Below are 24,142 nucleotides of genomic sequence, written 5' to 3'. Positions count from 1 at the left end.
GAGGGAGAAGCAAAGTGCACATCAAAGAAAATAGACATGTACAGCTGAGGATGAGAATGGGCTGGCATGTGATTGGAGGTAAGAGAAATGTGAGCCAGGCTAGATGAATAGGCACAGCAACATTGCGGGGATAGAACGGGGCCTGGAGCTTGGTTGAGAGTGCAGGATCTATAAGATAGAAGACTTTTTTTTTTTTTTTTTTTTACTGCTTACTGTTTTTATTTAAATTGAAAAGCTGTCTTTATTGAACGTTTTCTCTTTGTTTTTTTTTTGTTTGTTTTTTTTTTTCCCTAAAATTTTTACCTGCACTGTAAAAAAAAAAAAAAAAAACCCTTCAGGTGTCACTTTAATAATTACACATTGAATTTTTTTTAATTTTGTTATTTTTTAAAAAGTTTTTTACTAATTTTGAAATAAAACACGGTAGTATGAAATAAAATATAAAATTTTAATTTAATTACAAAATTAAATTCACCAGAACACATTTTGATTTCTTAAATGTTTTCCTTCATTTGCAACAGTCAGCCAGACTCTCCCTCTTTCGTAAACTTTCACTCACCATATCCACAAGACTCCTATTGTAAACAACTTTTTCTTCAATCAATCTTTCTAATGCTCAAGAAAAGTGACAATGTGACCAAAATGCAGGGGAGACAACTCATTTTACTTGTTCATCAAAAATTTTGAAAGACATTTTTAATTTAATTAGAAAAATAACTTTTTTTTCTTTTTTTTTTTTTCCAGTTATTTTTTTATTGCATTTTCACTCCAAACAAGGCACAGTGGTACTTTGACGTAGGGGTCTACTATCTGGGACATAATTTGCAGGGGTACTATGTAGGGAGTTGAGCAGCAAAATGTCTTGAACTTATGCATGTCAGGGAAGTAGGAACCCCCAAAGAGAATTCCAAAGTCTATCAGTCCTAGGGAAGAAGCTATTAGAGTAGAAGGTTTTCTTACATCTGGGGATCTCTACTGTGTAGGGGTGGAATTTTGCTGCTTGTCAGCTTTGTCAGAGCTATTTACGTCGAGGGGAGTATAGGGTTTGTAGTTTGTCAGAACACCTACCATTAAAATACTTGTAAAGCAACATTTCGCCGAAGGGACCATGGTTCAAATATTGTTGATTTCATTAATCATTTTTTAATTTTAAATCAAAATATTTAAAGTTTAGGACATCCTTAGATCACTAATGATTATTATTTCAGACCATGTGTTCACCCGCATTGAAATGAAATATTTTGATAGGATTTTTACTTCACTTTTACCAAAGGGCATCATCACAGCTGTTCATTCGGTCTTGAGATCCATTGTAGGGCAGTGTGTCCAAGGTATCCCTTAGGTCTGCCTCGGAGCACACCTCGTTCAGAGGACAGTCTGAAGATGTGTGTGATAGTTGCTGCTGCCAGTACACTGAGCATCTTGTACATAGCCCCACTTGTGCAGGTTGTTCCATATTTTCGCAACCTTCGCTTGGGTCTGGTTAAATGTTACCCAATCTTTCCGGGGGGGGGGGGAGTTCAGAACCTGTTGGGAGGTCTTCTGGTGCTGGAAAATCCTTGTTAGCATTTTTGACTGACTTATTTCACTTACGCAGACGCAAGGATGCGGGTGTTGTTCATCCGAGGCCTGTGACAGTGACAAAGCTCTTGCGGGATGATAGTTGCTGCAGCACATCTTGACAATTATCAAACAAGTTTCATACTGCTGATTTGTTGAGTGGAAAACAGTACACAGATGTAAAATTTAAAATCAAATTACTCTGTTGGGTACAATAATAAAGTCTGTGTCAGGTAGCAACAACATTCCAAATCAGCTTCAACTGACTTTTTTTTTTTTTTTTAACAAAGGAATCACCACTTATCAAGGCCTGAAGGCCACTCAAGGATAAGAGTTCAGTGTACGATAGTCAATGGGACAATATCGTAGTAATCGTTAGTAGTGGAAATTTGGTAAATCGGATTACTTAAGGGGAACGGCTCATCAGGAACTTGTTCACGTTGGACTTGAAGACGACCATATTGTAGTCAGCTGGAAAGCAGGAATATGGAGGAGAGTTCCACAGGTGTGCAGTTCTAAGAAAGAAGCTTTGTTTATGGAATCTACGTTTAGGTTTAGGCACAGATAAAGAGTGGGGGAAATTATTTATAGTAGTTTCAGCTAAATGATTGTTTTTCAGGAAAGTCAGGCAGAAGGGGACAATAGATTGGAGCTCAGACGAGCACTTGCCATGAAAATAATGATAAAGCAGAGACTGGCTCATGTCTCTTCGCTCTACTTAAATATAAGTGAACTGTAGTCACATGTTCAAGCCACGTCATAACAAGCAATTCTAACACATGGAGCATGTGAAATAACCAAAGTTTTGCCCAAAAGGTAAAAAAAAGCTTCAAATAGTGAAGATGTTGCCAATATTATTCATTGTGTAGCATTTTTTATAACAAAGCCATCTGCAAATAAGATGACTAAGAATGCTATTATTAGGTATGAAACAACACACAATTGAAAAGGAAATCAGAGTTGCAGCACAAACCATATTAGGTTGGATGCAATTCATCCGAGAGGTTTGTGAATAAAATATCTTGTACTAGCAGGTCCCCTGGCGTTGCCTGGTCATAAAATATGCATCACTTCTAGTAAGTAAAAAAGATAAAAATACTCGAGCTGAGATCAAAACCAAAATCTAAAGATAGTGTCAAGTACAATAACCATTAGATTAGCTTGACACAATCTTTCAAAAATGTTTTCAAACCTATTTGTTCTTAACATAAACCTGCCATGTTTCACGACTGCACATCAGGTGCCAATTTTTCAATTTTGAACCCTTAGTAGCTCTTTTTTTCTAAATAACTAAGTTTTTCACATGTCTGAATACCCTATATACCAAATTTCAAGTCTATAGATTAAAAATTTCTTGAGTATATAGGTTGAGAAGAGTCCTCACACACATTTTCACTTTTATAGATATATAGAAATAATTTGATAATAGCATAGATTGTGTCACTGCAATTTTGCTCAAGAAGCAATAGGTGCTATCAACATCTTCCGGGATCAAGGTACATTAAGCAAATTCCATTTCGTTTGGAGGCCAGCCTCTTTTAGTGTTAAAAGAATACACACGTTACTACTATGGATCGTACACCTTTCAAAAAGACTTTAATTTGGCTGATCCATGCTTGATCATTATTGGCATGGACCATTCTCCATTTTGGTCTTTGAAAGTCTTACTCAAATGTTTGATACTCCCACCAGACATGCATGCACGGTGAGCTCACACTCTAGGTTTCCGTGCAACTTTCATGTTATTGGTCCATCGTTTCAGCACCATTCATTTTCTACCAGATTTGTTTCGCACCTGTTAGTTCCAACTTTTGTTAGCACTGTCCTTTGGTCTATATCATGCATGGTGCATTGCCCTCTCCAAGGTGGATTGAATCAGCTTCCTTCGAAGAAGGAATGTCAAGTGAATATTAGATTCATAAGCAGTCCCCTAATCGCATGTATACCTCAGTCAGAAGAGATGACGTTAAATTCTTCAATTCTCGCAGGGAGGTACCAACGTCCTCCTACATGCAGTGTCTGGTATTCCCAAGTAGTCACCCATCTGGTACTGACCAGGCTCAATGATGAGAACTGGTGTTTCAACATAATATTGTAATTAGCCACCTTAGCTAGTTCATTTCATAGCACCAGCTCTGCTTACCAAAAGTGGCCAACTTGGCACTCATTCATTTTCAGCATTACTGCTCCATTGTTTTTGGAGAGTCAGCTCATTCCAAATTCAAAAATATTAGGTTGAGAAGAAAGTTCTTGCAGAATTTTTAATTCTGATTTCAAATAAGTTTTCGTTACATCTTTATTTTATATATCATTTTAAAGAGCGTTTTTTCTGCTCTATCTAATCATGTAAATTACAATCTTTAAAACAATTGTCTTTTCAGAACGTTGAATACAAGACAAAAAAAAAAAAAAAAAAAGATGCACATAATTTTCTTATTTCAATTCAAGCTAAGCTGAATAGCTGCTGAAACAGCTTATATGAATAAAGCATTTGGCCCAGAAACCACTACTGAACACACAACACAGTTGGTGGTTTAAGAAATTTTGTGGCGATGACAAGTCTTGAAGATGAGTGTAGTGGTCGGCCATCAGATGTTGACAACAATCTTATACAACAACAAACACTCATGAAGCGTCATCTTCCTTTCTTTTATGCAAAAAGAACCGTTTCTAAACAGGGTTGTTACTTGCGATGAAAAGTGGGTTGTTTACGATGCTCAGTTCAGTGGTTAGACGCTGACTGATGTCCACAACACTTCCCAAAGCCAGAGATGCACCAAAAGAAGGTCATACTAACTGGTGATCTGCAACTGGTCTCATCCATTAGTTATTTGAATGCAAACAAAACCATTACAGCAGTGAAATATTTTCAACAAATGGATAAAATGCATCAGAAACTTCAACTGCGAGCATTAGTCAACAGAAAAGACCAAATTCGTGATGTGGCATAACCTTTGTGTTAATTGGATATGACGGCTCGTATTCCTAGCGAGGGGACGTTATTTCCTTACTGACATGTTGAGAGAGGGGTGGGTGGAAAGAAGAGGAGAAAGGAAACCTTTCCTTTTTCTTCAATAAATGTAAAGGTCGCTATTATTATTTTCTTTCTCTTCTGCAACCAGGCGGTCAGGGTTCAGCAAGCACTTACTGGACCCCCCCCCCCCCTCCTCCGAACAAAGGCGCGGCCGCTGATTGATTGGCCCGCCACTTGTGGACATATTTGGAGAGGTGGGTGGGGGGTTACAGCCAGCAGATGTTGATAAAAGGAGGTGAGGAAGGAATGAGAGACTTTTTTTTTTTTTTTTTTTTTGCTACGTGCTTGGACGACACGTTCCCGATACGCATGTCTGTCAGTTTTACATTTGAAATCAGTATTTTTTTTATAATCTTTAATAGAGAATTGGTTCTGCAATAAAAAATATGAAATCTGCATGAAAATATATTTAAGCATATTTTACAACTGGGCAAGGTTAGGTGCCTCCCGCCAGTTGTAAAACAAACAGACTACAATACAAATAATGAATTGAATAGAATTCATGTTTATTATTGAAAACAAAAAGAACAATTGTGATAATTTATTTTTCAGTTGACTAAGCCATAAGAAAGCTCAAATTTATTAAGAAAATAGGTAAAGAGAAGAGGGAGGAAAAATGTTTTTCTTTTTACATGGCGGACATGTCGTGGGATGGAAGTCAATTCCCCTCCTTCAGCTGCTCAATGCAAGATTACGCCATTCATAAGAAAATTAAGTTGTAGAAGTCCTAATAGTCAATGTTTGGAGTTCCTACGTCTGCCCGCCTCTCAATGCTAGAACCAGATGAAGAACTGACCCTCCTATCACCTTGTAATCCTGGGCAGTTTTTTCATCATTCCTTCAAGAAAAAATAAAAAAATAAAATAACATTAATGAATTATATCATGAACAAAAATTCTGGCTTGTTGGAAATAAAGTTACTTTACTATAATACATGTTCAAGTGTATTCGTTTCTTGACATAGTCAAAGAGAACATCATTTACAATGAAAGTAAAAAAAAAAAAAAAATTATCATAAAACTTTGATTATTGTCTAGTTAAATGTATAAGACAGAGGGTCTCTCTTTCTTAGATGCAAGTTTAAAACCTGTAAGCCTTTCATTTTTCTTTTTGTGACTCAATTTATTCCCAGCCTTGTGGATTAAAGCAAACATTTCTTGAACTGCTGTCTGGATCATGTATTCCCTATTTAAGAAAAAAATGGGGAAATGAGTTTGAAATTTTTTTTTTTGGGGGGGGGGGAGTTTGAAATACTGCAAGGATGCAGATTAAATTGTAGCATCTTTATACAAGTGATTTTTTTTCTACTTGTGACTTGCATTGACAGCTAAAAATAAGGACATTACAAGTTCATTTCCTAGTGATTTTGAAAGCTGGGGAAAAAAAATTCACTACGGGAATTAGTCACAGTATTCATAATACAAAAAACATTTTTTCTGTTTCTGCCATTGGACAAATGTGATATTTTTGTCACTCACACAACATAATTCATTAAAAGCATTCAAATTGAAGTTTCAATTTGGTTTTCTAAAAATTATAATTGAAGTTCTTGAATCCAAAAATAAAGTGAAAAATAAATTTAGGATATCAGAATTTTACTCATTGAATAATAAAATTTTATAATCCTGACGAATCCTGTGTCATCAAGTTTTAAACAATTTGTCCTTGATGAAATCTGAATACAGTCACAACTCATAAAAAGACTTTGAAGGCACAAACTTTATATCTTTTTTATAAAATAAATTTTTGGGTCAAATTAACTGCTGGAGAAAATCTATTTCACCTGTATTTTATCTTTGCTTTCAAGGAGGATTCAGAAAAACCAATATTGGTATTTCTCCAGATCAAATAATGTTAGTGCAAGATCCATTGGTGTTGCTTAATTGTTTTTGTTTCTTCTGCTTCATTTTTATCATGATCATCTTGTTTCATCTTTGGATGATCTTTTTATTCTCAGTTTGGATTTAGTGGAAGTTTGTTATTTCAGCAATAGGAGTGGAGTTGCAGAAAATTGGAATATTTGTGCAGTTCAGTGATATTCATCATGGTTATTCTGACGCTACCGTTTTGAACTAATGACATGGGCTGACAATATGGTTGTGTCAAGTTCCACAGAAATTCTTAAATGCCAACAAAGCATCATGAATGATGCTCAACATGAAATTAACAATAATAAGTAATACTTCGCCACAAAAACATTCAAGAGTAAAAAAAAAAAAAATCATTGCAATTGTTCATGGTAACGTTCTGAACAGTTTTCATAACATGCCTTTTCAATGTAGCCCTGGCATTCTTTATTGGTCCTTTACGACAACTGATGGCACTGAAGTTTCAATCAAAATTAGCTTTATGTTTGCTGGATAGCATATTCATTGAAGTCATCATATACTGATTTTAAAATTGATTTGCAGGCCCATATTTTGATATTAGTAACACCAGCAGGATTTGCATCAAAAATTCCATCCATAAACAATACAACTTATTGGGAATATCATTGACAATGACACCAAGGAACATTCAACACCAGTTGATGTATTTAAAGATTAATAATTATATGAACAGTTTTCATCTTGTTCACAAGGACATGTGGCGTAACAGATAAAAGTGCTAAGTACAGTCTAAAGTTTTCTGGAGATTGAAAATTCTCAGTACAAGCGATGATTTGAATACAATTACAAATTATTTAACACTTCTACCCGATTCATGGCTGATGAATCAAGAGCAAGCTATCCCTGTGGATTAAACAAAAGGTTCTGTTCGACAAGACACACCTGAAGGTTAGAGGTTGCACAGGTCGAACTGCAAGAATAACATGCGAGAAAAGTAGTGTGAATAATCAAAGTAATCGAAACACGAGTGAAGACAACAAAAAGTCACAAAAAAATAATTACATTTGTTTTCCGCTAAAGATGAGCCTTTGTTGTGGTGGAGGAATTCCTTCTTTCTCTTCTACTCGTTCTTTTATTCTTTCAACCTAGAAAAGAAAAAAATTACATATGTGAATAATTAGCAAGAGTAAAGGATTCCCTTGATCTTTAATTTGGTAATAGAAATATTAACTTGTATGGGTTAATGCCAATCCCTTAAAATTACTGCTTAACCCTTAATGAGTACACATTAGCCCTTTTGGTTAAATAATCCAGTTTCTGATCTTTTGATATGTCGAAAGAGTTTTAGTACCTTGCCCTTAATTACCGGAGTGACTGGTGTTAAGAGTTGTGATCTGATGAAGTTCTTTAATTGGAATGCAACCTGTGAGTTTGCAATCTTATTATTGAGTCTTATTGATTTGGAGAGGTTTCTATTCTCAGAAGTAATGAAGTTGTCAAAAGCTTTAAAGTACAACTGGGAATATGTAAATGTTATAAATTTGAGCTTTAATAAGATACAGTATTCTTTTCAGAGTCAATACTTTTTGTTAAAAGAACATCCATTGTAAGTTTACTTGGTGTTTAACAGTTGCTAATCCATTATTATTGAACGACATTTGTGAATTTAGATGACCAATAGAGTCCATGGATTACATACATTCCCTCACCATCTTTTTGATGTAACTTTTGAGTCATTTAAAAATTTAGCCCATCTCCTCATACACATTTTAAAAGGTGTCAGAAGAGATTGAACCAAATTTAGACAGATGCTACACTTTGATCAGAATTTCTTAACACAGAATATTGTTTTCATTATGCCATACTAATTTTTTGATCTTCAAGGTAAAAATTTGATCAACTTAAAAATATTAAAATTGTAAAGTGCCAGCAATAAGTCTCATTAAAGAGAACCTGTGAACATATAAAAGACAATTTTTTTATATAATAACTAGCCTGGGTGTTTGGAGGTGTGTGTTGAGCAAAAAAAAAAAAAAGTGGTAGTAGGCAGGCAGACTCGAACCCGTGATGTGAAGGTGGAAAAGAAAGTGAAAGAAAACCTGACATCTTACCGCTACTCCAGGACGTGACTGAAACTTCGGATCATTAAAAGTATCGATACTCTATGGCTGACTGGGATAGCTTCCGTACATCGATACTCTATGGCTGACTGGGATAGCTTCCGTACATTCATATCTGATTTACCTCTGCACTCCATGTTTAAAAAGGAAGTGTCCTCTATAGTATCAGATCTGACCGAATGGTTAATTGTAGGCATAGACCAATTCATACCATCTAAAAAATTCCAACAAAAACCTAACAGCCAGCCATGGTTCTCCCCAGAATGTGCTGCTGCTATCGCGCACAGAAATCACTTTTTCCATAGCTACCAATGTAAGAGATGCACTGAGACTAAAGCTGCTTTCAGGACTGCCAGCAACCACTGTAAAAGAGTAATAAAAAATGCAAGAGAGCTATATGCCCAGTCTGTTAAATCCAAGGTAGCTGATCAGCGGCTTGGTTCCCACCAGTTTTGGCAAATAACAAATAGGATCCTGAACAGAAGTGTGCGTTCTATCCCAACCATTATTAATGGACCAGAGGTCATCTTGTCAGCGTCAGACAAGGCCAAACTATTTGCAAAGAACTTTGCAGCTAATTCTACCCTATGCGACGAAGGCCATCAACTCCCCATATTTCCTCCTATAACACAGAACAAGCTAGATAACATACAAATATCCGTGCATGAGGTCGTCAAGCTAATCAAGAACCTAGATTCCAGTAAAGCAACTGGCCCTGACGGCATCACAATTATAGTGTTAATAAAGCTTCAACCAGAACTTGCTCCCATACGAAACTGTTTAAGCGCTGCCTTAAGGAGAAGTGCTTTCCGACTCCCTGGAAGACCTCATCAGTTTGCCCTGTATTTAAGAATTCAGGTGATAAGTCATCTCCCTCTCAGTACAGAGCAATAAGTCTCCTGTGTGTTATGAGTAAGTTGCTGGAATCCATATCAAATAGAGAAATAGTCAACCACCTCAGCAGGAATAACCTTCTTAGTGACACACAATATGGTTTCCGCTCTGTAAGATCTACCGCAGATGTGCTGACGGTTATATCCCACAGGATTAGTGAATCTCTTGACAAAGGCTTCCTTTCTAGGGCAATTGCTCTTGACATATCAAAGGCCTTCGACAAGGTATGGCATAAGGGTCTACTTCACAAGATTTCCAGCTACGGTATAACTGGAAATGTTTTCTCAATCATTAAATCATTTCTCTCCGATAGGCTCATAAGAGTAGTGGTAGATGGACAAAAATCGGAGGCCTGCAATATAAATGCTGGAGTCCCTCAGGGGTCAATCCTAGGCCCAACTCTCTTCCTGATCTACATCAATGACCTCCCTAAACACATACTTAAATCATTCGTTGACATCTATGTTGATGACACGACCATCTACGGCAACACATCAAAGGCTGTAAATGACAAAGTTCTCTTTCCTCTGATCTCGAGCGCGTGTTCAGTGGGGGAAGATATGGCTGGTTACCTTTAATGCATCCAAAACCAAACTCCTATCCTTACATCATCAACGCTCTGATCCCCATCTGGCATCAATTGTGATGGATGGCTCTCATCTGGGTGAGGCCCCGTGTTTTGACAAGCTTCTGGGTTTGACCTTTACTCCTGATCTGAAATGGAACACGTACATCAAGTCTGTTGCCAAGGTCGCTGGAAAGATGGTGGGATCCTTCTACCGCTCCAGAAGATATCTCACTACTGATGCAATTCTCTATCTATATAAAAGCCAAGTACGTCCAAGGATTGAATACTGTTGCCATATCTGGGCAGGAGCTGCAAAAAAACAGCCTATCCTGCCTTGGCAGAGTACAAAATAGACTTCATGGCTTAGTGGGGGATGCCCTTTTCTCTACCCTGCAGCCTCTCTCCCACAGAAGAGACGTTGCGAGCCTATCCTTGTTTTATCGTTATTTCCATGGCAGGTGCTCGTCTGAACTCCAATCTCTGGTCCCCCCCTCGCCAATCTTTCACGAAAAACACCCGTCTAGCCAAATCCACTGTGAAAAATTTCCCCCACTCTTTATCTGTGCCTAAATCAAAACGTGGATTCCATGAACAAAGCTTCTTTCTTAGAACTGCACGCCTGTGGAACTGTTCCATCTGCCTGCTTCCCACCGGACTACAACTTGGATGTGTTCAAGTCCAATGTCAACAAATTCCTAATGAACCGCCCTCTTAAGTAAACACTTCAAATCTCCACAGTAACGTAATGTACTTGCAATAACCCTTATCCCTGAGTGGCTTCTGGGCCTTGATAAGTGGTGATCACTGTGTAAAAAAAAAAAAAAAAAGTAGGCAAAGTCAATCCAACCGATACGATGACTTGCAAAAATGGTAACGCAAAAAAAAAAAAAAAATCGCTCCCCGCCTCCTTGTAGAAAACTGCCTAGTTGAAGGAATTATTAAAAATGATACCGATCTCATGAAAATTGGTCACCTGTCGAAAGCTTTAGGCAGACATACAAACATACATTTAAACAGACAGGTGAGATTTATAGATGATAGGTTTCATTTGACAGGTTTGTTTTACAGTATAGCAACTCTTAACGCATTCAATGTTTAGAGAATACCTATTGCAAAGAATTAATTATACACAGATGAATACAAGTTGCTATTGTATCTTTAACTAGAAGTCAGTAAATGTTATGTTTAGTTTTTAAAAAGCTGCTTTACGAAATTTCAAATAGAAAATCCCAACTTTGTTGGTTTGTGTTTAGCTTAGAATAGGTCCGATAAAAAAAAAAAAAAAAAAAAAAAAAATTCATTTTGGAATAAAAGTTAAAAAATATCTGTTGTACTATTACAACAGCCAGTTTTCCAAACTCAATAGAAATAATTTTTACGGATAGGGTCATTTTAAATTACTTGCTACTACCACAAGAGAAAACATACAATATACTTTTAATGGAGAAAAACAGTAAAAAGATTAATTTACTTACTAGTTGTTGCAGAAAGGATTTTTTTTGTGCGTGACAAAATTCTTCAAATGTGGTACGAGTATTTACAAATCCAGGGGGAAGGGGGGTCCTTTACAAAATCTTACTGAAAAGGCTATTTTATCACTAAGACTATGAAAACATAATATTCTTTTCATTGTTTTGACTCTTGAGTATATATCAGTTAATATTTTATGTTTTTATATAGACTGATGTGGTTCTCAGTTGATGAACTGAGTCTACCTGTGTTGGATATATACTCGAGAGTCAAAACAATGGAAAGAATATGCTGTTGCCACAGACCTATTTATCACTTTATTTGCTTAATATTCATTTCCGAACAAAACTGTGGTATTTTGAAGACTTAAAGTGCTTTGGTTTTTAAAATATTACGATTTTAGCAGAACCAAAGCTTTTTATCATCTGTGTATATTGTAAGGTTTAGCGACAGATAGATTACTGAAATAGTCCAGTTTCTGTTGGACTTATTGCCAAGATCAGAGCTTTGACTGGCACGTGTCCATGATTGAGTGGCAAATGAATGCCTGACCGTTTAGATGTAACTGCATGGTTTCTGGGCAAAAATCCATTGATTCCTGAAATAACACTATCATGTAATAAAAGTTTAGAAAGCTATTAGCATAAAAGCCTATTAAAAGATAATTGGTAGAAAAGAGAAACTAAAGTATTTATACAATGTAAAAATAAAATGGCTAAAGGTAAAAACTTGTGTACATTCAGTAGATTATATAAATGGTTTACCTTATCTGTGGGTTCAATATCAATTTCAATCTGAAATCACAAAAATAAACACGTCAAAAATGAAATTAAATTTTTTATTTCTAAAAATGTTAATTTAGTTAATCTTTTACAACAAATAGAGAATTATATTGTGAATGCAGAATCTTTCAAAGTTAATCATTTTTATCATTGGAATCTTTTTGAGATGAGGAAATTTATTTGCAGACTATTATTCTCATCTAGTTGGTATTTCACGAGGTTTCGGCCAACTATTTCTCTGGCCTTCAAGATGAACATTGAAGATAGTTTCAATCCTACCCAAAGCTGGCTAGAGGATTAGTTGGCCAAAAAAACAACTATGGAAGGCAGTAATTACTGAGGATACAGTTAAGAGACTCAACATTTCTATCCTGTTGCGGTTTACCACCTGGGGAATAGTTGGCTGAAATGTTATGAAACAACAAGATGATAATTCGCAAATAAATATTAAAAAGCATTCCTTAGATTTACTTATGCTTTTTAATTAGAAAATATAAACATTTTATAATGAAGGTAATGAAGCATGGAAAAATTGTTTTTAAAAAAATGTTAAGACAATTATTTTTATGTTTTGAAAGCACTTCAGGTTTTAATAAAAAAAACAAAACATTAAAGTAAAATAAATGATTTTGAAATTTCTTATATCAATTTCAAAGTTGTTAAAATTAGACAACCTCAATTGGGGCTTGGCTGAAATTTTATTAATTTATTAAAATTTTTTAAAAATTACATTAGATAAATTACTAGAATAATATATAATTATTTCCACAGTCAAGCAATGTCTCAGCTCATGACAAACAGGAAGTCCAAGACTCAAGTTTGGCCCTCATTTGTATATATATTATAGTGTTGGGACGATTAATTGAAATTGGAAATCAAGAAAATGAGAACTTGTTAAAGGTATCAGAATTTGAGAAAATGGTACCTACTTTCCAATGCCAAAAACGATTCTTGTGATTGTTTATTATTTATTTAAAACTTAATTTTCCATTACTGCTACTAAAGATAAAATGATAAATGTGTATTGGTTTTGAACTACAAACAAAATCAAAATCTATAGATCACCCACACACGTGTATTTTTATGTTCACGAAAATATATCACATGGGGTTTGATGGTAATCTAAAGAAAAACTCTGAAAATAAATATTTAGAGATTTTAAAAGAATCGGAATCAATAATTGCATTGAAATTGGTAATTTAAAACAGAATCAGTAATTGTATTACAATCGTCCTGTCCTGATATATTAGTGGTTTGTACAGATTAGTACTGACGATTTTTAAGGACTTTTCAAAGTTTTTCAAGGTCCTCTACAGAAAAAAAAATTCAAGTTTTCAAAACAAAATTTAGGGTTTGTTGTAAAAAAAAAAAAAAAATAAATAAATAATAAAAATATCAAATATACAACAAACCAATGTTACCATAGCCAATAACAGTTACTTTGCAATCTACTGCATCATTTCTTGGTGTTTTTTAAGTAGTTTTAAATGCTTTTTATACTCTCTTTGCAGCTTTTTTTTCTTGACCCAGCCAGCCTAATTTTAAATTATTAATTTTTTTTTTTAGAGGATGGGGGAGGGGGTAATTTTATTTATGGCGATCACCACTACTACTCCCACCCTTACAAAGAAAAAAAAAATGAAATAACAAAGAACAAAAATAGAGATTTCAATCTATCAAAAAGCTACCTTGAGTAGTTTTGTGATAAAAGGACATAGTGAATCCACAATAGTATGCAATTTCAGAACCATGTATTTCGATTTTATTTTCAATATTTAAAAATATTTTAATGGCATTTTTATTAATACTTAAAACAATTTAATAGTATTTATTTGGATTATCTCTATATAAATAAAATGAACTCATTTTTTCCCCCGTCTGATTTTGACATTAATAGGATTAAAAATTAAGATATTTCATGCAAATATAATATGCACAAACGGCAGAACAATATCTGAGGTGCGTTATAGGCTTATTTCTCAAATTCCTCGATAATCTTAGATTTCTATACTTTTTCTGCTGAGAAGTCACGGCCAAAATCGGTTAAGATCAATGGAAGTGGTAAAATATTTTCTCTCTAATAAATTCCTCCTCCCCCTGCCACCACTTAACACCGTTTGGGGATCGTTCACAAGGAACAGTTGAGAAGAGAACACCGGTTTGGCTTCGTAGTTCTTTCATGTGAAGTTATTTAAAATCACTAAACTAAGCTGCAGTGCTCTGTGGCGTAGTGGTTAGCGTGCTGGACAATTCAGATTATATTTTCACGTTCGCGCCAACCTACCGTAGTCTTTTTTTTTTTTTTTTTTTTTTTCCTAAACAACTGGAATGGACTTTTCTTGGTGGCCGAACTGTTAACGTTGCAGATTTTTTTTTTTTTTTTTTTTTTTTTTTTTTTTTTACACTTTATTTTCCTACTTTTACTCATGACTCCGGGTTTGATCCTTCCTACTTACCTACCATAACATTTTTTAAAACTCCCCCCCCCCCCCGTTCCGGAAACAAACACCCGGGCAACGCCGGGTACCCCCACTAGTATTTTTAATATTTTGACAAATTTTTACTGAACATAAAGAATACAATTTTCAATGCCTTTTCAAGAAATTTAAGACATTTTCCATATTTTAATGAATTTTTCAAGGAAATAATAGAAATAAGGCCTTTTCAAGGCAAACTTCAAAATTCAAGGACTTTTCAAGTTTGTAAAAAGCCTATATACTAGGCACCGCCAAAACTAGGGGGGGGGGCAGGTCAGTACTGTTTGACGGACCGTCTTTTTAAAAATCTACCAAAAATCAGGTAATTATCCGATCAATACAAAATTTTCAGCGATTATTAGAAGAATGAACTTTATAACAGTGTACTTATTTTTCATAAACGATATATATATATATATATATATATATTTTTTTTGCTTACAACCCCCCCCCCTTGTTTTGAAGTGGGAACAAATATGCTTAAAATAATCATCTGAAACTGAACACAAGATATTGTGTTGTTGTAAGGGACAGAATTATAGATTTAAAAAAAAAAATAAATAAATTGTTTGCATACCTTATTTTGACGTCTGAATATCAAAACTTCGATTGTGTTTAATTATCCCGCTTTTGAGTTTTGAAGTGTGAAATTCGGTGAATATGTTAAGTAAAATAATTAATTTAAGTTAAGCAAAACAAAAAAATTTTTTTTTAATATTTATACGAAAAAAAGCCATTTTAAAATTTTTGATAAATAAATTAATTTTTTTTTAGCGAGCCGAATAATGCATGACCATTATTAAACAGGGCATGCTTTGAATAATCGATACAAAAAAAAAAAAAAAATTTGATAAATATTGTGCCCTTTGTGTTAAAAATAGCATCATTTTTTTCAATCCCGTTTGCCGCCTTTCGACTACGGTGGACCAAACGCGCTGAAATAATTTTTTTTTTATTCTGCTTTAAATTGTCCCCCCCCCCCCCATTTTGGGGAGCCTGGCCCCCACACACATACACATTAAAAACCAAACTCATACAAATGGTCACCCATCTGGTACTGGCCAGCCTTAGCTTAATAATACATTGAAATTTTCGTCACTGAAAAATAAGTTTTTTAGCCTATTTGGTCTTCCATAGTTTGCTTCTTATCAAACGCAAACGTAAACAGTGTCGATCTAGACTCTAGATCGACGCGAAATATCTGGTTACCTATATGAATAAGTGGAATTATTTGAAATTCAGGTACTTATATCATAATATTTTTGCATATTCTCTTAGAAAATCATCCTAAATCTTAGTTAGACAATAAATAAATTAATTATTTCAAAAACCTTTTTTAAATATTTATGTACGTTTTTTGTGCAAGACAAAAAAAATGTCAATTGTTAACTTTTTGGGAAAATTAAACATTTAAAATTTAATTAAAAATAGTAGAAAAAGTTTTACATTATTCTGTTTTCTATATGATAAAATTCAGGGTTTTATCTTTCTGGAAAAAAAAAAAGTTACTCAGAAATAATGGATTTTAATAAATGTAATTTTGTTTTAAAAAACAACAACTTGATTTTGCGGCCATTTTTGGCGGTGCCTACTATATACACAAAAATATTTTAAGATTTTCATTACTAATGATTACTATATTGACCAACTTCTACTGTACACTCTTTAACCCTTATCCTTGAGTGGCCTCTGGGCCTTGATAATGTGGTGATGCCTTTGTAAAAAAAAAAAAAAAAAAAAAAAAAAAGATTTAATCAAGAGTTTAACAAAAACATGTAGATCGAATAACATTCTGCTAAAACCTGTTTATACACGTTTTTCTTGGATTTATGGCAGTCTATTGTGTGAGAGTTATCTAAATACGATTATCTACATCTAATTTTATTTATTGTTTGAATAAAAATTCCAGCATATGTTTGGAATGGAGGGCGTTTTGGTTTTATGCTGCTAAACCAAAATGTTAAGAGTCTAGGCACAGCAAAATAAAAAAATAAAAAAAGGGAAGAAAAACGGTTTTTTTTTTTTTTTTTTTTTTTAAACAAATTAAAATCTATTAAAATCCATTAATTTTTAGCAATTTTTTTCCAGCAAGATAAAAGCCTGATTTTTATCATGAAAAGCATAAAACTTTCTACTATTTTTAATAGAAATTAAAAAAAAAGAAAAGAAAAACGTTCACCATTTTTGTTTCAATGGATAACATTGAATATATTTTTTAAAAAGTTTTTAAACCAATTAATTTTTTTTTGTCTAAAGAATTAGGATGATTTGCTATAAAAATATGCAAAAATATAAGTGCCTAAATTTCAAATAATTCCATCTTATCTCTCGATTTTGCATGGCAAGATTAAAAATACCCAAAATTTAACGATACTTTGGAAGAAACTACGGTAGCCTTTACAAGACAAAAGGAGTTCATTTAGTTCCGTAAATTTCCATGTATTAGTTAAAATCTTTTAATTTGTCTAAAATTTTATCACATTAAAACTAAATTGAAGTGTCGGTATCATAGACGCATGTGCTCTTCATATGACAGATTTCCCATTTCTTTTATACAGTTCTTTGCATCATCGAACTCTTGTTAAATCTTTCAAGCTACACTTGGTTAATTGAGGACAGACAAGGCAATATTGTATCGTACTTCACATTTGTAGACGATTCGGTTTGTTTTGTAATGTAATTAATACAAGAATTACCAGTCAGAAAAAAAAAAAAAAAAAAAAAAACTTTTGGTTTAGAAACACAAATGGACCAGAATACTAGACTTTTGCCAAATAACATTTAAATCTATCCAGATGTTACTTTCGTTAAGTTTTTATTCACAACTAAAGATAACTCAATTCAGTAGGAAATTTAAAAAAACATTTTATAAATACTTTATTTTCGTTAGCCTTATTTTTTGTTTAAATTAAATATTTATTTTCCTTCATTAATCCTTATTATAGAAACGGAATATTTAACATTTTAGATATCTGACTAAAAATATGCAGCGGTGCACTGTGCAGTATTACTGAATTAAATTATCATAGTTGACTGAACTTTTACTGTTTGGGTAATTTCTTAATTCAATGCCAAAAAGTGAGATCGTATTTATTCCAGAGTCACGTTGAAATTTTGTTTGAACATTAGAAAAAAATAGATTAGGTAGATAATCGGATTTAAATAACGTAATATGGCAGAAATCCAAGAAAAACACATGTTGAACCAGGTTTTAACAGAATGTTATTTGCTCAATGTTTTTATTAAAATTGGAAATTATCAATTAAGTTGCAAATATATATTTTTTGCTTCTGATAATATTTTTTCAGCAGAGTTCCAGAACTGCATTTGCCTCGTTTTTACAAAAAAAAAAAAAAAAGTAAAAAATTTGTTAGGTTACATTTTGTCTTTTCTAATTAAACAAAAATGGGAGTATTTTTTAAAATTACTTTTTATGCAAAACAATGAAAAGGTTTAAAACTTTTCATGCACCAAGGTGTGTGTGTGTGTGTGTAGGAGGGGGGCTCACTTTGCCTTCGTTGTAAAATGGATACTTACTTTATAGCTGGTATAATAGAAATGCCTCCTTTTAGCATGTAAAAGAATAGCTCGCCCGTCATTGTTTACTTGCCTCCCCATGAAGGCAGACTTAGACACAAGGTCAGTGTTTAAGGTGAGAAAAATAAAAAGTATTTAAGTCGAGAAAGATTTCTCCTTCACTGACTGCCACCAATCGCAATTAAAGATTTGTCTCCTGCAACTCAAATTAACCAATCAATCAATTTTAAATTTCATCAAATTAGTCTGCATCAAGGATTAAAAAACAGAAACCGGTTCTGATTTTTATGTCCCCTATGAATATTCTTAATGAACCGCCCCCTTAAGTAAACACTTCATCAAATCTCCACACTAACGTAATGTACTTGCAATAACCCTTATCCCTTTGATAAGTGGTGACCACTGTAAAAAAAAAAAAAAAAAACTTTAAAGAGAAATTACAAGTTTTATATTTTATTCGCAGTTTCGTGTTAGGGGTGTCAAAAATTCCCCAAAAATTCTGATACACCTAATTGAGCGAGTTTCTAACAGCATTTTGTCTAGTTTTATTTTTAACTCCTTTTCCCAAACTTACCGTCTCAAGAGTCGAGCACCATTTTTAATTTTCCGGTACTTGTACAGTTTAGTCAAAATGAAAATATCGAAAAAAGGTTATATTGCACGTATCTGTTTTGGACTGAAGATCTCCCGGAAAAAAAAAAAAAAAAAAAAAATATATATATATATATATATATATATATATATATTTATTTAATTTGATTAAGTAGTTTTTATTTTACAGCAGAAAAACACGTTTTTATGAGAGTGCATTGAAGTGTGGCTCGATTGAAGTCAGCCATTATGAAATTTGTAGAACGCACCACGGGGAGATAACTCCAGTTAAAGCGTCGACACTGCCTCCCCATCTTTAATACTAGCTTTTCTTCCTAAAAATTGAACCTTTTGCTCGGTATCATAACAAATTGTGGTAAATGTTTATTTTAACTACAACAGAACACCAACCAATAAAATTTGGGTTTTTCTCGGTTTTCGGGGTCGCTGAAAACGAATCTGATATTCAAACCCGTCGCAAATTTACCATTTGCATGGTATTAACCTCTGAACCCTCGCACTATTTTGTGCCAACTCACCGCCATCGTTTATGCTATTCTTACATGATGCGTTCGCCCATGGACGCGCATAGTAAGGTGACTTGTCACATCGCGGAAGAATTTTTAAGCAGACATTTGAAATAAGAAAGTTTTCAAAAACAAGAAAATGTGGTTCATTTTTCTGCATTACGTAGGTCTTGATGCTTTTTTAATTGATCTAAAAAAAAAAAAAAAAAAAAAAAAATTTAAGTGCTCCTACAGTTTAATTTACCGTTTTTCGCCCCCCCCCCCACCGTTTTACCGTAAGTAACGCGCCGACACACCCTGAGCAGAAGAACTTTTTAATTTTTCACAAAAATTCTGTTTACATAGGGCGGTGGAGGGGCATCGGCAGGGGGGACCGGTGGTGTCGCGATGGCGGTGAGTTGGCACAAAATAGTGCGAGGGTTCAGAGGTTAATACCATGCAAACGGGAAATTTGCGACAAGTTTGAATATCAGATTCGTTCTCAGCGACCCAGAAAAATCCATTAAAAAAAAAAATTTTTATTGGTTGGTGTTCTGTTGTAGTTAAAGTAAACATTTATCCAAATTGTTTGTTCGCTGTAAAATAAAAACTTGAAATTAAGTGAAATTTTTTTCGGAGAACTTCATTCCATAACGGATACGTACAATTTAAACTTTTCGATATTTTCATTTTTTAATGACTTGATTAAACTGTACAATTACCAATTTTCCAATACATCGGTAAACACTGTTTTTCGAGCTGAATAAACGTTACATTAAATAAAAACACTAAAAACATCCAATCCGGTAGGTGTATCAGAATTTTTGACACCCCTAACACGAAACTGCAAATAAAATATAAAAAACTCGTAATTTCTCTTTTTAAAGTTGGTTGTTTATTTTCTGTATGGTTATACTTCCAAAATAAACTATTAAAGTTGTTTTAAAAGTAATAGAATTTTTTTTTTTTTTTTTAAAACCGTAATGAAATTAATTGAATTTTACGAGTTCAGTATTTTTCAATTTTTAAACTTTAAAAATCTATCAATTTTTCTATTGATTCAATTTTTACGATATTTTCAGGGTCAATGTGAAATTTTATGCTCTTTCCAATAAACCGAATATAATATTTTAGACAAACGTTTTTAAATTTACGCCCCCATTTTCAAGTGTCTATTAAAAAATAATTTACTCAAAGTTTTATATATCACAAATTAAAGATCAATAAATAATATATTCAAATTTAAAACAAAAAGACAGTGTTTTTTTTTTAGAAATTTACCTCTAAAGTCCGAAGTTAAATATTTTTTTTTTAAACCACGTTGTTTGTTTTCTTTTTAAATGAAACCTTGGTCCTTGCTCCTTTAATTGAAAAAAAATTAGGGCTTGAATTACATTTTTCGAGTAGTTATAAGCTTGGAAAGACAGGGTGTCGAATTAATTCACGCCTCCCATTTTGAAATGTATATTAAAAAGTAAATAATTTACTCACCAAAGTGTTATATATCACAAATTGAAGAGAAAAGATCAGTAAATAATATATTCAAATTTAAAACAAAAAGTAGTGTTTAAAGTTTAAAACCTTTCAAAAAAAAAAAAAAAAAAAAAAAAAAAAAAAAAAAAAACGTTGTTTGTTTTTGTCAATGAAACTTTGGTCCTTGCTCCTTTAATTGAAAAAAAATTAGGGCTTGAATTACATTTTTCGAGGAGTTATAAGCTTGGAAAGACGGGGTGGAATTATTCAATATTTTTCACGAAATTTCTGACACCTACCACCAGTTCGGTAGGAATGGAACTTATCTTGCTGTTAATAACATTTGTTTTTTGACAACGTTTTCGAATCTATGTGGACAGTAATACAAACCCTTGGTCAAATATTAGTTGTTTCAATGAGGATTTATAATAAAAATAATAAAAAAAAGCGTTCGACAATTCATGTAGAAACTGTCAAAACAGTCACTGATTATCTCCCCTTAGGTTCTCTAGTAAAACATGGTTTCGTCTGTCACTTATAGGGGGAAGAAAAAAAATTTTAAATAGCAAATTTGTTTTTCGTAAATTTAAAAAAAGTTATCGTGACATTTATTGGGTGTTTTTTTTTTTTTTTACTAAAAGCACAATAGCAGCAGCTCTACTCGAATTTCCGTAACTTTTTTTATTACTATTTTCGACATGACAATTTAGTATGTGATTGTTTTTGCTTAAACAGACATTTTTAAGATCGATTTGTCGACTTTATCTTAACAAGCACCGTATTTTCAAGTTAAAAAAACATGTAAAACTTGAAATTAATTATATTGTTAGGGTAAAGTACAGAATAATTACACAAAAACTTCCCTCCCATGTTAAGAATGGCTTTCTAAATAACTTATTTTAGCACGGTAACATGAATACTTTTTCTTAATCCTATTTTAAAAGAAACTAAATCTAAATTTTAAAGAACGTGAGACACTTTTTCGGTGACAATGTGATTTTTAAAATCTAAAAACGCCAAAAGATGAGTCGGTAGCTTTTAATGGTCATTCTACAATGACTGGGTATAAATATATTATTTTCAGTTAACACTGACATTTTTTTTTTTTTTTTAATTAGAAAATATATATAAGATAAAGTCGATAAAATTTGTTTAACAAAAGAACCATTCATAAATATTAAGTAAGAAAACGTTCGTAACGTGATTTTTTTTTCTTACCTCTTTGCCAGTGAGAGTCTGAAACGAAAACAATAAGATGTTAGAAATTTATTATATAAAATAATTATGAATCGAAATTAAGTAATATCCATTTAATAAGAGATTCGAGTGACATAAGTCAATAAGAAATTTTCTTTGTTTTTCTTACCTTAACTTTGATAAGCATTTTGAGACTGTGTGAAGATGGAGAATGTTCCTCCGAGTAAAACAAAACTTACGAGCAGCAAATACTAGCGACGTTCTGATTGGCTGAAAATAAAACCGACAGGATTAAGTTAAATACTCTTTGCTTTTTATTCATGTGTTGAACAAAAAATATCAAAAATTATTTCTAAATATTAAAAGGATTTTATTTTCATTGTTGTCCAAACAATAGAAAATATTTACATACAAATTTATTTCTCTCTCTATCTCTCTTACATATACATACATTGTGTAAGTACACACAGACACACACACACACACACACACACACATAAGCACAGTAAGGGGCTACAATGTAGCACTGCTACACAGTCATGAGCATGTTTCGGCCAGCTAGTGTATAGTAACTAGAGGCCTCTTAAGGCGATACAACTTATACGAAAGCAAACTTTGCTTGCATGTAAGCTGTATCGCCTGAAAAGGCCTCTAGTTACGGGTAACTGGCTGACCGAAACATGCTCATGACTGTGTTTTTTTTTTGTTTTTGTTTTTTTTTATTCAATTTTCACCTCAAACAACGCACAGTGCCACTTTGAAGCAGGGGGCTACTATCAGGGACTTAATTAGCAGGGTCATCACGAAGGGAGATGAGTAGAAAGATGTTTGTTAACATTACACTTGAACTTCTGCATATCAGTGCAGCTGGGAAAGCAGAATCCCGGAAGGGAGTTCCAAAGACCCGCAGTTCTGGGGAAGAAACTATTGGAGTAAAAGGCTTTCTTGCACCTAGGGATCTCTACTGTAAAGGGATGAGACTTAGTAGCTTGTCGGGTTTGTCGAGGGTAGTTACGTCGGGGAGGTACAAGTGTTTGCAGTTCGTCAGAGCATTCACCATTAAAGTATTTGTAGAACAGGTAGAGGGATGCAACATCTCATCGATGGGACAGAGACTGAAGCCCAGATGACAGTTCAGGACCTATCAGGTTGGCGACTCTCTTTTGAACCCTGTCCAGGAGCGAGAGACAAGCAGCAGATGCACCAGCCCAGATCTGACAACAGTACTTCATACATGGGCGAATGGTGGCCTTATAAAGGTATAGGATACTGTCAGGCGTAAGTAGTTTTCTAGCACGGTAGAGGGAGCCAACCTTCCTTGCAGCAGCCTTGGCAATGCTCTCAATGTATCTATTCCAGTTCATATTCCCTGTAAACGTTAGGCCGAGGAGTTTAAAAGAACTACTTTCAGGCAATGTGTTCTTGGCCATTGCTATTGGTGGTAGAGAAGGTTTCTTGTAGTTATTGAAGGAAACAAGCTTAGTCTTAGCAGCATTGAATGTGACCATCCATTTTTGTCCCCATTCCACTACAGATTGGAGGTCATCCTCTAGTGTTTCTGCCATTTCCTTGGATATGTGTTCATTTGTTTTCTCCTCATATCTGTTATAGAGAGTGGTATCATCGGCAAATATACCCATCTCCAAAACAATTTTATCAGGGAGGTCTTTTATGAATATCAGGAATAATAGAGGTCCAAGGATAGACCCCTGAGGTACTCCTGCATTTATGTCATATTGTTTAGATGTACGACCGTCGGGGACAACTTGGATTTTTCTCTTACTTAAGAAAGATTTAATTACATTATGAATTCTTCCAGTGATTCCATATGATCTAATTTTCCGTAGAAGACCATCGTGCCATACCCTGTCAAAAGCCTTACATATATCAAGGACTACCGCTCTACCCTCCCCTTTTTTGTCCAATGAACGGTATATACGTTCAGAAACTACAGTTAAGATATCTGCTGTTGAACGGTCTTGCCTGAATCCATATTGTTTGTCAGTCAGGAGTTTAGCAGCTGTTAGGTGCTGGACTAGGGCTTGATTAACTAAGGACTCAAATATTTTGGCGAAAAGCGGGAGGAGGCTAATGGGGCGATAAT

General features: G+C 33.8%; 1 protein-coding gene across 2 annotated transcripts; it reads right to left on the bottom strand.

Annotated features, from left to right (window-relative positions):
- Nucleotides 1-5,078: 5,078 nt before the first annotated feature.
- Nucleotides 5,079-22,314, bottom strand: LOC145277535 (ubiquitin-like protein NEDD8). 2 transcript variants are annotated; one of them, XM_080128988.1, is made up of 5 exons: nt 22,208-22,314; nt 22,060-22,077; nt 12,240-12,269; nt 7,486-7,568; nt 5,079-5,432 (listed from the first exon to the last, which is right to left on the bottom strand). In XM_080128988.1, the coding sequence occupies exons 1-5, from the start codon at nt 22,223-22,225 to the stop codon at nt 5,345-5,347; spliced, it is 237 nt and encodes a 78-aa protein (XP_079985114.1). In that variant the 5' UTR covers nt 22,226-22,314; the 3' UTR covers nt 5,079-5,344. The 2 variants fall into 2 exon arrangements, with proteins under 2 accessions (XP_079985114.1, XP_079985116.1); XM_080128990.1 differs by lacking the exon at nt 12,240-12,269 and having other exon boundaries at nt 22,208-22,287.
- Between the last annotated feature and the right edge of the window lie 1,828 nt (nt 22,315-24,142).

The sequence above is a fragment of the Euprymna scolopes genome, chromosome 6 (genome assembly GCF_053919585.1).
Source record: "Euprymna scolopes isolate OS-2025 chromosome 6, ASM5391958v1, whole genome shotgun sequence".
Classification (NCBI taxonomy): Eukaryota; Metazoa; Mollusca; class Cephalopoda; order Sepiida; family Sepiolidae; genus Euprymna; species Euprymna scolopes.
Note: the sequence above shows the minus strand (reverse complement) of the source record. Positions and strands in the feature narration are given on the sequence as shown.

What these genes read in the sequence shown, in the direction of transcription:
- LOC145277535 (XM_080128988.1), bottom strand. An exon ending in ATATTGAACCCACAGATAAG is followed by an intron (nt 7,569 to 12,239) that starts GTAAACCATTTA and finishes TTTCTTTTCTAG; the next exon opens with GTTGAAAGAATAAAAGAACG. An exon ending in ATCTTTAGCGGAAAACAAAT is followed by an intron (nt 5,433 to 7,485) that starts GTAATTATTTTT and finishes TTTTTCTTGAAG; the next exon opens with GAATGATGAAAAAACTGCCC.